Here is a 16,991-nt window from a genome sequence, read left to right as displayed (position 1 = left end):
AATCCTTGCAGTATCCCTCACCATGTCCTTGACGTTGGGCGACATGCTTCACTTCTCTGGACCTCACTTTCCTCATCTGTAAAATAAGGGGTCAGAATAGACAGCTTCTAAGATTTCTGCCAGCTGTAAACGTACAATCTTAAACTCTTTTTATATTTACTTCTTCTGCTTTTTTCTTTTCTCTATTTCACTTTTTTTTCTTACTTCTTGTCTTTGCCACCTCTGTCTTTGTCTCTGTGTTTCTTTCTCTCCTTCTCTCTCCCCTTCCTTTCCCCTTTCTCTTCTTGCCCCCTCATCCCCTCTGTCCTTCTCCCCCTTTTCTTTCTCCCCTTCTCCCATTTACTCTTCCACCCCCTCTTTCCTACTTACAGTTCAAAGACCAAAATAAATTTATGGGAAAAACCCTTTTCTTTCCTGTGATGCTTCTGGTGCAGGTTGGTACTCCATAACTGCCTTTGCTGAAATCAAACTGGGAAGACATAGAACTTACCTTCACTTTGCTTGAGGCTCCCTCTGAGGACCTAACTCAGAGAATCCTAGAATTGAAAGGGAGTTTACCAGTCACCTTTATAGTCCGTATTTTACTCTAGTGCATTAAAGACCTACAACAGTCCTGAAAAGTAGTCATCTAACTTCTACTTCAACACCACCAGTGACAAGCAACTTACTGTTTTGTGAAATAATGCATCCCATTTTCAATGATAATTGTTAAGAAATTCTTTCTTATATTGAACTAAAACGTTCATTGTTGCAACTTCTACTCATTGGTCCTAGTTTTCCCTATGGACTCGCTCAGAAAGAACCCATTTCTTTTTTTTTTTTTTATTTCTGGTAAAAGCACTTCAAATACTTGAAGGGAGCTATCATGTGCCTCTGAGTATTTTCTTCTCCGAGTTAAATGCCCTTAATTTGTTTAACCCATTCTCAAATGATGAGGCTTCAGGTTGCTTCACCATATGACGAGGCTTCAAGTTGCCTCACCATCGTGGGCACTGTCTTCTAAAGCATTGCAGCTTACTGATTCCTTTCTTGTTGGCATCCTGAACTGATACTCCAGGTATCTGATCCTCATGGGGTACAGTGGGACTGTTAATGCAACCTAAGATTCCATCAGCTTTTTAGACAGTCACATCATATGGTTAACTCACATGAGCTGACCATTCAGTACCATCCCCACATACAGTGCTGTCTAGCCACTGCACCCCATTCTATACCTGTACTCCATCCACTTTCTTTTAAGAGGTGACTCAAGGAACTTCCTTGGATCAAGGAGTGCCTTTACACCTTCCAAATAATCAGTGACTGTGAAGAGTTTCTTTGAAAAAAAAAAACACCTGAAAGTGGGGCTTTGTTATAAAAATAAATAAGTAAAGGTATCAAGAGAATTCTGGCCTGCCACAGAATGGAAGAGTAAGAAGGGAAGAATAAGTTTGAAGAAGAAAAAAAACCCCACACAATTTGAGTCTCTTCTTGAAGAGAAGGAAACTGGTAAGGTAAACTCACACATATTATTAGGTGAGAGATTTTCCAGTAAGAGTTAGGGGAAGAAGAGAAGATTAGCAGTGGTTGACGAACCTTGCTTAAGTCTATCGAGAAAGCCACATGTCAAAATGATAATAGAAGTGTAATCATAGCTATAATAATTGTTGCTATCATTATAGCTAGCATTTATACAGCATCTACAGTGTGCCCAGCACTGTGCATTAAGGTGTTTTTTTTACAAATATTTTTCTTCTTTTCACAAACACTTTACAAATTTGTTTAAAAAATGTATTATTTGATCCTCATAACAACCCTCAGAGGTGGCTGCTATTATCATCCCCATTTGACAGTTGAGAAAACAGAACCCTATTGTCTTCCTTGGGTATGTATCCAAGATGTGGCAGAGACCCTCCCGGTATTTGTAAAAACAGACTACTACTAACCACTTCTGAGTATTCATACGGGCATAACTGAACCTGTCAGAAGGAAACTAGAATGACTTCTTAAAGATTATGAATTCTCAGGCAAGAAACTGAAGATGATAAAAACATACTGTTTTCCTCACTATTACCTATTAAAGACAAATGATGTAGAAAAGAAAAGCCAACAACTGGCTAAGATGGTGTCTGGGAATGGATTTGGATTTCAGGACCAAGGCTTAAAATTTGAAATAACAACAGACTCCTAGCTAGGGATGAAGTATGCCTGACAAAAGCTAGTGTGAATGTATTTGCTTGGTATCTTGTAAATCTAATCAAAGGGGCTTTAAGCTACAAGGCATGAGGGGAAGGACTAAATTGCCTCTGTATCTCTACCAAGCTAGATGCCAAAGTGTAGATACAAGGAAGGAAGAAAAGATATTGAAACACCCAGAAGTTCACAGGAGATTAAAAAAAAAAGGCCGAGAAATAGTGAGTATTACAGTTTGTGGCCTTAAATGTCTATACACAAATGAACAAAATACAGGTAGCAAACAAGGTAACCTTGTGGTCTGAACATAAATGATTGTATTTGACTTCATAAAAATTGAGACTTGTTGGGATGAGACCCATGACTACAGTCTGGCTCTGGATGGATATATCTTATTTAAAATAAACAGGATTAGGTTTAAAAAAGGAGGGGGAAGGGGATGAGATAGCCCTGCATATTAATAAGAAGTACTCATGTGAGGAAATTCGGGAATCAGGAATCATGAGGCTGGTGAAGAGCCTTTGGATGAAGAGCAGTTTGGATGAAGAACAGATTCAATTTTGTCTTAAAAAGTATACCATAGAACATCTGGAAAGACAAACTTCACAGAACATAGTTTGCATTCGGTCAAAGGGCTGCACTTGAGCACATGTTTGGCCTTGAAGCTACAGGTTCCCCACCCCTGGGCTAGGCATTTCTGAAACTGACCACAAATAAACTTGTTATTAAAGTATGATGCAGTAGTGATGGGGAATTTAATTTATCCAGCAATATATGTTGGAGCTCTGGTTCTCTCTACCAAAAGCAGAACAGCTTCTTGGCTTGCCTTAAAGACCATTTCATCTTCCACAGGATGTTGTTGTTCAATTATGTCTGACTCTAAATGATCCCATGGACTTTTATCCATGAGGTTTTCTTGGCAAAGTTTCTAGAATGCCTTGCCATTTCCTTCCCCACTGTGTCCCCATTTGACAGATGAGGAACTGAGGCAAATAGAGGCTGAGGGACTTGCTCAGGGTCACACAGCTAGTAAGTTTCTGAGGTCTGATTTGAACTCACACCTTCCTGACTCCGAGCCTGGTGTACTATCCGCTGTACCACCTAGCTTCCCTTTCACAAGATGTAGGAACCAACAAAGGGCAGTTCTGTTCTGGATCTAAGTCTTATCAAGAAGGAATAAGTTACTAGAGTGAAAGTGATAAGGGGCAGAGCAGCAGTGGGAAGGAAAGGGACTGCTACATCTGAGAATTTGTGATAAAGAAGAGCAGAACTGGGCATAATCTGCCATGTACCTGAGATTTGGGGAGGATAGATTTCAAAGGCCTGTAATAGACAAAAATTCTAGAGGATTAGCAGTTAGGAAAAATTCTAAGAATGGAATTTCAGAGACAGAAAGAGAAACGCTTCTGTCATCTAAAGAGCCTGGTGTATATACATAGCAATTTTATTAACGTACTTAGATTTTCAAAGGACATATATAGAAGATAGGAGCAAGGATAAGATGAATACAGAAGTGAGATTGCATTATAATGTCAGGAGTGCTAAAGTTTAGAATGAACTGAGGCAGGGAGGGTAAAACTAAAGACAATAAAAGAGGTTAAAAAATTAAGCTATGTAAGTACATATCTGTCTGGCTGTAACTACATATCACAAGACCAAGAATAGTTAGTCTGACAGAAGCAACAGAATTAGCCCCTTGGGCTTAGTTTGTATCTGGTCCTTTTTTCTGCCTACCCTACTGCATGGAAGGAAGGAAGAAAGAAAGACATTTAGAGGATAAAAACTAGTTAACCCTTAATCCCAGAACTGTCTGGTGGTCATTTTTAATTTTTATTATTTTTTTTGGAGTGGGGAAGGCAAGGTAATTGGGGTTAAGTGACTTGCCAAGGTCACACAACTAGTAAGTATGTCAAGTGTCTGAGGCCAGATTTGAACACAGGTCCTCCTGACTCCAGGGCCGGTGCTCTACTCACTACACCATGTAACTACCCCTGTCTGGTGGTTATTGAGGAAAATAACCATTACCTGTTGGGTTTTTTTTTCTTCTCCAGCTCACGTGACCTGTTTTATAGTTTTCTTTGTTTGTTGTTGTTCAGTCATTTTAGTTGTGTCCTATTCTTCATGATCCCATTTGGAGTTTTCCTGGCAAAGATAATATTGGAGTGATTTGCCATTTTTTTTCTCCAGCTCATTTAACAGATGAGGAAACAGACAAACAGGGTTAAATGACTTGCCCAGGGCCATGCAGCTAGTAAGTGTCTGAGGCCAGATTTGAACTCGGGAAGATGAATTTTCCTGACTTCAAGCCTGGCACTCTATCCATTGCAACACCAAGCTGCCCTTGTTTTGTAGTTCAGCTTTTAGAAATTGAAAATTGGGAGATATGTGCTTACCATAAACCAGGGTGATGTCTGACAAAGGGATTCTAACCCTTCACCAAGAAATAGAGTCCAAAGAAAAAGAGTAACATTAGCTATCTTGGATTACCCTGTTCTAAAGACCTTGGAGCTTGGGACTGACAATCTGTTACTGGGTAGATGAGAAGCTTCAGTAACCAAAGCTCTAAGGGAACAAGACTAAAGACGTTTTTGTTGGTTCCTAGGCAAGTATTTCTGCCCTTTCTAAAAGAATGGGTTCGGGGCGGGGGGGGGGGGGCGGGGAAGAAACCCTATATACTTTAAGCCAAGACGTCACGTCAGGACATGTTCTTCCTTAAAATGGAAAGAGCCAAGAATTTCAGTGGAACTAGAAGCTGAGAGAAATGGAAAAGTGAGGGTGGGGGTAAGGTGAGATGAGATATCCCGCATAGCAGCATCCAACTGGGCAGGGCCTTCTCAGCATCTAGAAGCATGATGAAATCACTAGAAAATACCAGTAGCCCAGCATTTGAGGCATGAGTTATTCTTTCACATGTGCACCCTGACAATGCATGCTGCTTTGGCTACACTCTTCCCAGGGAAATTGTTGTTTTTTTTTTTTTCATGGGAGAGTTAGCTCCAGGTTTATAAATGGAATGATTCATTGCTACTTTTCTCACCAAGACATCTTATTAAATATCTTTTCCTTGAACTAAGTACATCTTATGGCTGTTATAGGTAAACACATTAATGTGGGCTCCTAATCAAATTTTTATGGGATGCAGATGCAGGGAATACCTTGAAATTAAGATAGTCATTGCCTAGTAGACCCATCTGATGAGTTTGGGGGAGGGAAAATTCCTCACAAGTGTTAAAGATATGTTGGAGAAAAGAAGTTTCAAAGAAAGTATTGGACTACCTCCCAGGGTAGATGAGATGAGATCATTGACAACTGAGAAAAGGCCAAACTTCCCAGGTCTTATATTGCTTCTGTTTTCTCTGCCAAGGAGAAGGACCTTTGGACTAGAAAGGACAGAAAAAAGCAGTTTGGGGGCTAATAGGGAGTTGATGTCCAAGATGAATAAGGAGATCATAAGAGAGCACCTACTTGACCTTGATGAGTTCAGATCACCTGGCCCACATGAACTACATCTTCAGGTACTGAAAGAAATGGTGGCTGTGATTACTGAGCTATCCTTAGTGATATTTTAAAGATAATCGAAAATAGAGAGGCACTTGAAGGACTGGAAAAGTTCATTTCTTTTCTTTTTTTTTTAAGGCAAAATAATGGAAACTGAACATTATAAGCCAGGGTGTTTGACTTTGATTCTTGGCAAAATTCTAGAATGTGCTTATTTAGAGATGGTTAATTAATATCTAGGAAGTTAAATAGTAACAATAAAGAGGCAGCATGGCCTCATCAAGAACAAATCATACCAAGTTCACCTTATTTCCTGTTTTGGGCAGAACTGACATTAAAGGAATACCACATGTAGATTTTAGCAAAATATTTTATGAAGTCTCCTCATGCTATTTTCATGGAAAGATTTAGGGATGTGAATTAAATGATAGTACAATCAGCAGATTTGCTCAGTTGTGTCTGGCTCTTCGTGTCCCCATGGACCAGCACACTAATGGTGTACATGGGATTTTCTTGGCAAAGATACTGGAGTGGTTTGCCATTTCCTTCTCCAGTGGATTAATGGAAACAGAGGTTTAGTGACTTGCTCAGGGTCACGCAGCTAGTAAGTGTCTGAGGACAGATTTGAACTTAGGTCTTCCTGACTCCATGCCCATCTCGTTATCCATTGAGCCATCTAGCTGCCTCACAATCAGCAGACTGCTAGATCTCAAAGAATAGTCATCGGTGCTTTTATGTTCACTTGGCAAGAGCTCTCCAATGGAATGTCCAAGGAAACTATGCTTTTAAACATTTTTTTCTATGTCCTAAATAAAGGCATAGACATTATGTTTATTAAATGGAAGGTGACAGAAATCTGAAAAGGATAGCTAATGTTGGATGACAAAATTAAAGTCTAAGAAGATTTTAACAAGCTAGAATGTTGGCCTGAATCTCGAGGCAGCATGGAACAATGGAAAAGGTACTGACTGGAATCAGATCCCGAGTTCAGTCATTACTGTGACTGGACTATACATAAGGAAAGCACTTAGCTTCCCTGGACCTCAGTTTTCTCATCAGTAAAATGAGGAAGTCTGACTACATGGCTTCTCAGAACCCTTCCAGATCTCAGCCTATGTTACTGTACTCTAAAATGGAAATTAATCGACATAAATGTAAATTTTTATACTTGGGTTTGACAAATTAGCTTTAGATTTTCAATATGGAGAAGATGTAGCTAAGCACCAACTCACTTGGAGATCTTGGGAGACTGTATGCCATATAGGAATTAACAGTGTGATATGTGTGATCTTGGGATCCATTGAGAGGTATGTTGTTGTTCAGTTGTTTCAGTAGACTCTTTGTGGCCCCATTGGGGTTTTCTTGGCAAAGATCCTGGGGTGGTTTGCCATTTCCTTCTCCAGCTCATTTCACAGATGAGGAAACTGAGGCAAACAGGGCTAAATGATTTGCCAGGATAGCATTGCTAATAAGTGTCTGAGGCCAGATTTGAATTCAGGAAGGTGAGTCTTCCCAGCTTCAGGCCTGGCACTCTATCTAGTTTGTCTATCTAGGGAGGGTATAGCTTCTAGGAATAAGGAGCAGATACTCTGCCCGCTGTACTCTGCCCCAGTCAGAAGCACATCTAGAGTTTGAGGTTTAATTCTGGATATCAAATTTTGGGCAGTACATTGACAAGCTGGAGAAAATTCAGAGGAGGGTAGCTAGAATATTGAAGGGTCATATGAAATTGGTCAGGGGAGCTGGAGGTCTTAGCCTGGGGAAGAAAAAAGCTTGGGACGGGGGGAGCATGATAGCTGTTTATGAGTATTTGAAAGGCTATCATGTGGAAGGATTATATTTGTTTTGTTTGGTACTACAGGGCAGAAATAGGATCAATGATTGGAAGTTGTAAAGAGACAAACTAAAGTTTGATTATAAAAAGAAAAATTCCTAAAGTTAGAGCTATCCAGAAGTGGCAGATGCTGCCTCAGGAAAGAATGAGTCCCCCCTCACTGAAGGTCTTCAAGCACAGGTGGGTATGTTATAGTGGGGATTTTTTTTTAGCATGACTTGGATCATAAGGCATGAGTTTCTCCTCTACACATGCACCCTGACCATGCATGTTACCATGTTACCAGCAGCATCTTTTATTCATGAGAGTATAAGCATATTTGCCTTCTGAGGACCCTTCCAAATCTGAAATTCTGTAGATAGAATATATACCTAGATAGTTATGCTTCATCCCGGTGTAGAAGTAAACCTGCATTCTCGAAGGGTCTGTCAATGGAAGACAGTTAGATAGGTCCTATCCAACTGAAAATATTTCAGGGACAAACCTGGGGATAGACTGTGGTTATATTATGTTTAGAGATGCTCATCACCAGTTTGGCCACAAAGTGATAAAATGTTTAGCCACTCCAACCCTTGAAAACTACCAACTTCTATAGGTTTTTCTCACAAAATCACTGATTCTTGAAATGTTGAAGCAAATTTATCAGAAGACTGGGTGGAAAAAAAATTTCTTTTGTCTTATGCCATCAGGGACATAGAAAACAATTGGGGAACAGAATCTTTCTCAAAAAAGTGTATTTGATTATACGAAGAACCAGAAGAAAAATCAATCAAAATACACTAATTAAGTGTTTACTATGAGCATTGTGCTAGGTGCTGGGAGTACAAAGAAAGAGGAAAATAGCCACTGCCATGAGGGAGTTTACATTCTGTTGGGAGAAAAATACATAAATATGTATGAACATATGAGATACATACAGAGTAGATGGGTGATAATCCCCTACCTGAAGGCATGACTAGGAACTACGTTTCAGAACATTTTAATAGGCCAGATGTGAAGGGATAATTTTAAAAAATGATGTACCATATTCTCCTGCAGACTGTTTATTGAACCTATACCTGGAGTCCACAGGGTTTCCTGAAATCATCAGGGAGTCTGGTAGGCAGTGAGGTTCAGATCACATCTAAAATCACATCTAAAACGACATCTAAAACATCATCCAGACACAATATTCTGACTTCTGTTAGCCTAGTCCTCTTCACATTAGCCACTGTTGCAGCAAATATGTACCTAGCAGTCTGACGGACAGTGTTAGGATTAGAAGGTAGATTGGATTTTCCATTTATTATTGAAATTCTTAATTACCAGTAGCTTAGCTTTCATTTAAATATGCAAAAGCCCACAGGCCTGAGCTAACATTTATGAAATGTCCTCAGGATTGAAATAAAGGTAGCATCCCAGTGGCCTGGGTCTGCTGTTTACGCTATATGTTTCACTCCTCTATGGAACCATAGCCGTGGATCCTGCTGAGATATTCACGAATCATTGTCAATAATCATTTATTAAGTTCTTACTATGTGCCAGGCCTTGAGCCAAGTGCTGAGGATACAAAAAAAAAAAAGCAAAAAGTCTTTACTCTGAAGGAGCTCACAGTCTAATGGGGGAAGACAACATGGAAACAGCTATGTGCAAACAAGACATGTATAGGATAAATTGGAGAGAATCATCGGAGAAAAGGCACTAGCAATAAGGAGAATCAGGAAATGCTTATTTTAGAAGATGGGATTTTAGCTAGGACTCGAAGGAAGCCAGGAGGCAGATAAGGAGGGGAGAACACACCAGGAATGAGGTATAGCTGGGGCAAATGCCTGGAGTTGGGAGATGGGGTGTTTTGTTTGAGGAATAAAAAGGAAGCCAGTGTCACTAATATAAGATACCATACATAGGCTTATCGTCACTGGGCTTATTTTATTTTATTCTTTATGCCTGTGTCTTTTCTTGATAGTTGTCCTTGCAAAACTTGTTTAATCCTTTTGGTATGTGATTTAAGCTCTCCATGGTTCTATAATATTGTGTTTTCTTTTCAGTACATTGGGACCCAAAGGTTTTCACAGCTTATGATGTATTCCGTGTAAGTCTTATCACATCAGAGCTCATTGTTAAGGAAGTAGATACACAACGGAATGGAATCAAAGCTATCTTTGATCTGGAAGGATGGCAGTTTTCTCATGCCTTTCAAATCAGTCCATCTGTTTCCAAGAAGATTGCTGCTGTGCTAACAGTAGGTTTAATCCCCAAAATTTAATTCTAAGTATCGGATTTAATATTTGCAAGCAGTGCTAACATTTGGTGATGTTTGTGATTAACACTAGGCTGAATTTAATAGAAGACAATTATAAAAATGGCCTCTTTCCAAGAAAAACAAATGAATGCTATAGTTGTCTCTTTTTCAGATAGGAAAATTGAGACTTAAAGAGGTTAAGGTCACTCTCGTCACTGGGCTAAGTCAAATTTAAATAAGGAATGGCCTTTTTTTCCAACCTCTTTACTACTTCTACTGATCAGTTCATATGTCATGAAGTGAAGTAAAGTAAAATGAGAAGCTTTGACCATTGGTGCAGTGTGATGAATCAAGTCACTGGGTCTTGACCTTAACTGAAGCTTACATGTAGCACAAAAGCCCAGAATATGAGCTTTCACCCTACTGGATCTTTAAAATATTTTTCTCTTCACCTCAAGCCTTGTAAATTTTGTATCATGTAAGTGAGGCCCAAGATTACAATAGATTTCCCTGCCCTTAAAATCAAAAGAAACCAAAACATGCAAATGTCATAACTTTTAGAAAAACTGTAGCATTGGTGGTGGATAGGACCATTTCATTTTTGGAACCTACTGTAATGCTTTTTACATAGTAGGAACTTAATGTTTGTTGAATTAATAAATCACAAGCTGATTTGAGGAACACCTATAGTGAAGTATGTGCATATGTACATCAGATTTGAAAATCTGGTGCTAATAGCTTATTTTATTATTGTTTTTCAGCCATTCAGTTGTGTCCAACTCTCTACAACTCCATGGACTTTTGTCCATGGGATTTTCTTGGCAAAGACACTGGAGTGGTTTACCATTTCCTTCTCCAGTGGATTAAGGCAAACAAAGGTTAAGTGATTTGCGCAGGGTCACACAGCTACTAAATGTCTGAGGCTAGATTTGAACTTAGGTCTTCCTGACTTCAGGTCCCAAGCTCTATCCATTGCACCACCTAGCTGCCCCTTTTATAGCTTATGCCAGTGTCCAAAATGAATGAAAAATTTTGTCCAAACTAATTATAAGATGTGCATATAATGGGGAAGGGCAGGGTTTCTATTACTTATCCATGTGGATTCTGTGATTTTTTCCCACTAGGTTGATCTGTATGATCTAAATTTCTTGTCTATTTACTTGTCTACTTTTATCTACAAATCAGACAAACTTCTGTAATGAATGAATGTTTTTTAAAAAAATCGTAATTCTGATTTGGCTTTGGGTATAATGAATATAGTAAAGAAATACTTGTACCTTGTTTATAATGAAATTGTGTTAATATTTATTTATGCTTTTTTGCTGACACATTTAAATTTTTTTAAAGGACTCTTTTCCCTTAAAAGTTCGTGGTATCCATCTGATAAATGAGCCTATAATCTTCCATACCGTCTTTTCTCTGATTAAACCTTTTCTGACTGAAAAAATTAAGCAACGGGTGAGTAATATTTTAAAATCATTTGTTCTATGGTGATATGCAAGTTACGGTTTTTCATAGCCTCCCTTTGGATCTTAGTCACCTAGGTTATGCAGTGTTGGGATTGAAGTCAGGAAGACCTGAGTTTGAATCCTGTCTTAGACTACCTGTGTGACTCAAGTCATTTAACCTCTCTTAGGTTCGGTGATCTCATCTGTAAAATGAGAGTAGTAATGGCACCTGCCTCACAGGTTTGTTGTAAGAATCAAATGAGATAATATACAGAAAGTACTATGTAAACATTGCTATATAAATGCTAGCTGTTATTTTTATCATTAATAAATATATTGAAATCAGCTAATGTTGATTTTTCATCAAAATTAGAAGGCAGTAATAAGTTTTATGTATCTCAGTGGCAGAAAAAGAGAAAAATCTTAGCAGTTCAACAAATAGAAGTCACAGATGACAAAATAGAATTAAATAGATTGATTATAGAAAACTAAAAGAAAAAAGTGAGAAAAAATCTTTGCCAGTAACTTAAAAAAAAATCAATGATCTGATTTAGAAATATCTAGGAAGTGATGCAGAGACCTGGTTCCAGGAAAGATAAGGTAAAAGTTTACTTTCTCTGAGCCCATGGTCTCTAGGGCAGAAATCAAGGATGAGGAGGACAAGGAAGAAGGCCAAAGTACAGTCAAAATGGTCAGTGATAGGAAAGCCTGGATTCCTGCATGATCAGACAGTTCAACATCCAAAAAATTCCTAATCGTGACAATATCTCTACTTTTTAAAAACCTCTAAATTTGGAGTTTTTACAACTTTCTTTACAACTTCCTTTGGAATCATAGGATCATTGATTTAGTGCTAAAAGCTAGAGACCATCTAGTACCCTCCCCTCCTTTTACTGATTACAAATATGAGACCCAAGATGATTTGCTACTAGTCAGTGGCCAAGTCATAGCAAAGCTAGACTCTAACCCAGGTCCTCTGACTTCAAATCTGTTCTTTCCATTGCGCTGGAGGGATGTATTAATAATATGATGTCCCGTGTTCAGATGTTAGCTGAAATCAAGCTGCTATGATACTGCAAGAAAATGTCTATAGCGTGCTCAGCATCTCAATGTTTAAAAATATTCAGTGTAACTTACCTAAAGTCCTTCTTTCTGAAGACAACACATTTTTTATGTTTCATGGGACTGGGAAGTAGCTATTTACTATGATATTTGTAATTTTTTTTTGCATACCTGAAGATGATTATGTAGTCTGATTGATCTAAGAAGTAAGAGAATGAAAGCCCAGGAAGTAAAAAAAAAAGTTGGTTAATCAAGGAAAATATTCCAGTAGATAAAAACTGCTCTGAAAGACTCAAAATAGGAAGGGAAAAAAATTCAACCAGTTTTTTTTCTCTGAGTCATTCAACAATATCCCCTTTAGTTTTCTTATGTAGGCTTTTCTGAGCCAACTTCAACTAATCAATATGATTTTTAATATTTGAGATCACATCAAGAACACAGAACACTGGTCAATATGTTTGAGATTTGAGAAGATTATTCTCACAACAGAATGAACTTGGCACTGGATTTTCAGTTCTTTCATTATGGCATTTTTAATACTCAATGTGATGAATTTTGAAGATTTATAAAACTGAGGGATTTCAGATTTTTAACTAGTTATAATTTTCTTTTCTAATTGACCCTAAGGTATAATGATACAAAGACATTATTCTTAACATAATATATCTAGGATGTGTGCATAATATTTGCATGAACTTTCATGATTACAAGTATTTATCGAGCATCCTTCAATAGAGTAGTTACTTTGCCGAGAATCAGTTGTATAACAGAAAGTGAAATTCAGAAAATGTTGAATTTGAGTATCTTTTTTTTTCTTTCAGAAGGGAAAAGATTCCCTTTCAACCAATCTGTCCTCCTTTCTGCATAACTATAATCATGAAAATGGCTTTAGGGATTCCAGGGAGTCAGTATGAATAATGACTGTTCATGTGTTTCAAACTTAGCTTCAGTAGAGATTCAAGTCAGAGTCAAACCAGGTTCAAAATTGAGAGTGTCGTAGTCCTCTGTACTGGTCCTGATATCCAAAACTAGGAAAGATGCATTCTTTGGTATAATGTAACATCCAAACTCAGTCTCATATCTTTCAAGCTGTTGGAGCATCCCTGTTCTATGCTGTAGACTTTCAGTTGGAAACAAATTTTCATGTATTTTTTTGTATGTTGAAAAATGGGGGAAGGACACTTTCTAAAACTACTGTTTCTTTCAGATTCATATGCATGGAAGCAATTATAAACAAAGCTTGTCCAAGCATTTTCCAGATATGCTACCCCTAGAGTATGGTGGTGAAACATGTTCCATGGAGGACCTTTGCCAAGAGTGGAAAGAATTTGTAATGAACTCTGAAGATTATCTTCATAGCATTTCTCAGGATGTGCAGTAACATTTTATCATAAGATAAACCATAAGATAGGCTTTATTAATTCAAATGCTGGGGAAATGTTTCTCCATGGTAACTACATGGAATAATAACCTCTACCAAATGCCGTCTTCGAAAATGTGAACTTCAGAACGTGAAAGTACTTTAGTGAGGACAAATGTGGATATTGTCCATTTTTTAATTTTTTAAATTGAATTTTCCACTGATTTTTAGAAAATTATGTAGGTGTTAGACCTCAAAAAGTATTAAAGGAGATTTGCATCTTGATCTTGAATAAGTTATGTTAGAGTCAGATATGTCAAGACTGACCTCCATCGCAGGTAAATTGCATGTCTTTGGAATATAATCTAAAGAAATACTCCTGTAGTTACTGAAACAACATGATGTCAATTCCCAATTCAATGGAATCTATACAGTGGTTCATCAAAAGAAACAGTAACATAAACTCACCAATGACAAATGCAGTTCAAACAGTTTGATTATGGAAACAACTGAGTTTGGAATCTGACTTGTGATATATGAAGTTACTTCCTCAGGCCAGAAAGACAGGGAAAGGAAAAGATGAATTCATCTCAGGGAAATGGCATTTCAGCTGCTTTGCACAATGAAACACTTTAGCTGAAGCATGACAGAATTTCATGCCCTCGTGCATTATATATCAACCTGTGTGAAACTACTCACATCGCTGTGGAAAATGTTTCACGTATAGCTAATAGTTTTCCAATCCTGATGGATGTGTGTGTGTGTGTGTGTGTGTGTGTGTGTGTGTTTCCCTAGCTACATAATAATCAGGCTTTTAATTTTGACTTCTGGGTGAGCTAATTTTTTTTAGTTACCACATAGGCACAAGAATTTGGAAATAGTCTCCATTTATCTTATATAACCTAGTTTTAACAGACGCACAATATTAATTGAATAATAAGAAACTTAAAATTAAAGAAGAGGAAATGTTCATGTTATTTTACTATAATTGGGGAGCAGTCTGGCATTGTGGGGGAAAAAAACCATTGCATTTGGAATCAAAAGATCTAAATTCAAATCTGAACTCTTACTAGCTGTGTGACTGGGCATTTTCCTTATTTGTAAAATTAGCAGTTTAATCCATAATTCTAAAGCCTTTTTAGCTTTATTGTAAGTCCTATGATCTTAGAAATGTCATTTAACTAGAATTTTCAGTGTTGTTTTTTTTTTTAAATAGTAGCAGTTCTGTAATTAGATTAGGAAGCCTTAGGAATGTTAATCAGGCTTCTGAAAAATAATGCCAGGTAATTAAAATGTGCTATTTCCACCATTTCTAGCGTGCAATAACACATCAACAGAAGAGAACAACTCAGTCCTATTTAATGTAGATTTAAATTTATAATACAAGGGTCTGCATTTGCTCTTTTGCCATTTTTTATTTGCATCTTTAATTTGTAAGAAGAAAAGGATTTTGGAGCTGCCCTTTCATATAAATAGAATACTCATGATGTAATGTGATCCTTGTTGAATGGATATATGAAGAGTTTTTTTCACCAGTATAAGAAAAATAACCTAATTAAGCAACACTGATTTTATTGATGCCATGTAATTAGTTATTTCTATTATCTATATACATTGTTCTTATCTCTTTCAAGTATACGGATCTCTTTTTAACATTAAAAAAATACCATGATATTCATTGATTGATAAAACTGCCATGAATTCAGTTTTTGGGATATCATCAATCACCATGGGAAATTCCCTGTATGAGAACTCTGTCTACAACTATATTTCACAATTTGTGTTCATTGATCACAACAGTATCTACATTATGTTTTCCAAAATTATGTGCAAAGTTGGACTTAATCTATATAAGGCATATTGAATTTGTAAATTCACATGTGGATTCACAGACCTCTTGCAAAATTCAGTGCCCCACAGATTGGGAACCATTGTTCTGTTGTTGTTCAGTCTTTCAGTTATGTCCAACTCTTTGTGACCCCATGGACCATAGCACAACAGGCCCTTCTAACCTCCATTGTCTCCTGAAGTCAGTCCAAGCTCATGTCCACGCTTCCCTGACTCTATCGATCTCATTCTCTGCTGTCCCCTTCTCCTTTTGCCTTCAGTCTTTCCCAACATCAGAATCTTTACTAATGAGTCCAGCCTTCACATCATGTGACCAAAGTATTTAAGTTTCAGCTTCAGTAATTGTCCTTCTAATGAATGGTTTGAATTAATTTCTTTAAGTATTGACTGATTTGATCTCCTTACTGTCCCAGAGACTCTCAAAAGTCTTTTCCAGCACCACAATTGAAAAGCTTCAATTCTGCAGCATTCAGTTTCCCTTATGGTCCAACTCTCACAGCTATATATTGCCACTGGAAAAATTGTAGCGTTGACTATATAGACCTTTGTCAAAAAGGTGATATCTCTACTTTTTAGGATGCTGAGCAGATTTGCCATAGCTGCCCTTCCAAGGAACAAGCATCTTTTAATTTCATGGCTGCAATCACTGTCTGCAGTAATCTTTGAGTCCAAGTATAGAAGATCTGACACTATTTCCATTTCTTCTCTATTTGCCAAAAAGTGATGAGACCAGTTGCCGTGATCTTAGGTTTTTTTTTTTAATGTTAAGCTTCAAGCCAATTTTGACACTCTCCTCTTTCACCCTCAACAAGAGGCTTCTTAATTCTTCTTCACTTTCTGTCATCAGAGTTATATTGTCTGCATTTCTGAGATTATTGGTATTTTTCCTGGCAACCTTAATTCTGGCTTTTGATTCATCCAGTGTGGTATTTTTCATAATATACTCTGCATATAAGTTAAATAAATAAGGTATACAGCCTTGTTGTTCCCAATCTTAAGCCAGTCAGTTGTTCCATGTTCAAGTCTAATTGTTGCTTCTTGACCCACATACAGGTTCCTCAGGACACAAGTAAAATGATCTGGTACTCCCATCTCTTTGAGGACTTGCCATATTTTGTTGTGATCCACACAGTCAAAGACTTTAATGTAGTCAGTGAAGCAGAAGTAGATGTTTTTTCTGAAATTCCCTTGTTTTCGCCATCATCCAGTGAATGTTGGCAATTTGGTCTCTAATTCTTCTGCCTCGTCGAATGCCAGCCTGTACTTCTGCTAATTCTTGGTTAACAATTTGCTGAAGCCTAGCTTGCAGAATCTTAAGCATACCATTAGAAGCATGGGAAATGGGAGCAGTTGCTCAGCAATCTGAACATTCTTTGGCACTGTCCTTCTGTAGGATTGGGACATAAACTGATCTTTTCCAAATTTTGAGTTTTCCAAAATTTATGGCATATTGAGTGCAGCACTTTAACAGCATTATCTTTTAGGATTTTAAACAGTTCAGCTGGAAATCTATCTCCTCCACTAGACTTATTGTTGTTTCCTAAGACC

At 37.6% G+C, this 16,991-nt stretch overlaps 1 protein-coding gene across 1 annotated transcript in view; it reads left to right on the top strand.

The window, feature by feature from the left end:
- Positions 1–15,267, top strand: part of TTPA (alpha tocopherol transfer protein) — a 38,551-nt gene extending 23,284 nt beyond the window's left edge. The window contains exons 3-5 of the mRNA XM_036752449.1: positions 9,532–9,725; positions 11,073–11,183; positions 13,443–15,267. Of these exons, the coding sequence (XP_036608344.1) occupies positions 9,532–9,725; positions 11,073–11,183; positions 13,443–13,616 (479 nt within the window). The 3' untranslated portion in view covers positions 13,617–15,267. The remainder of the gene's footprint in view (positions 1–9,531; positions 9,726–11,072; positions 11,184–13,442) is intronic.
- Positions 15,268–16,991: the final 1,724 nt, after the last annotated feature.

This window comes from Trichosurus vulpecula, chromosome 1 (genome assembly GCF_011100635.1).
Source record: "Trichosurus vulpecula isolate mTriVul1 chromosome 1, mTriVul1.pri, whole genome shotgun sequence".
Classification (NCBI taxonomy): Eukaryota; Metazoa; Chordata; class Mammalia; order Diprotodontia; family Phalangeridae; genus Trichosurus; species Trichosurus vulpecula.
The sequence above is the reverse complement of the archived record's forward strand: the minus strand, read 5'-3'. Positions and strand labels throughout refer to the sequence as shown.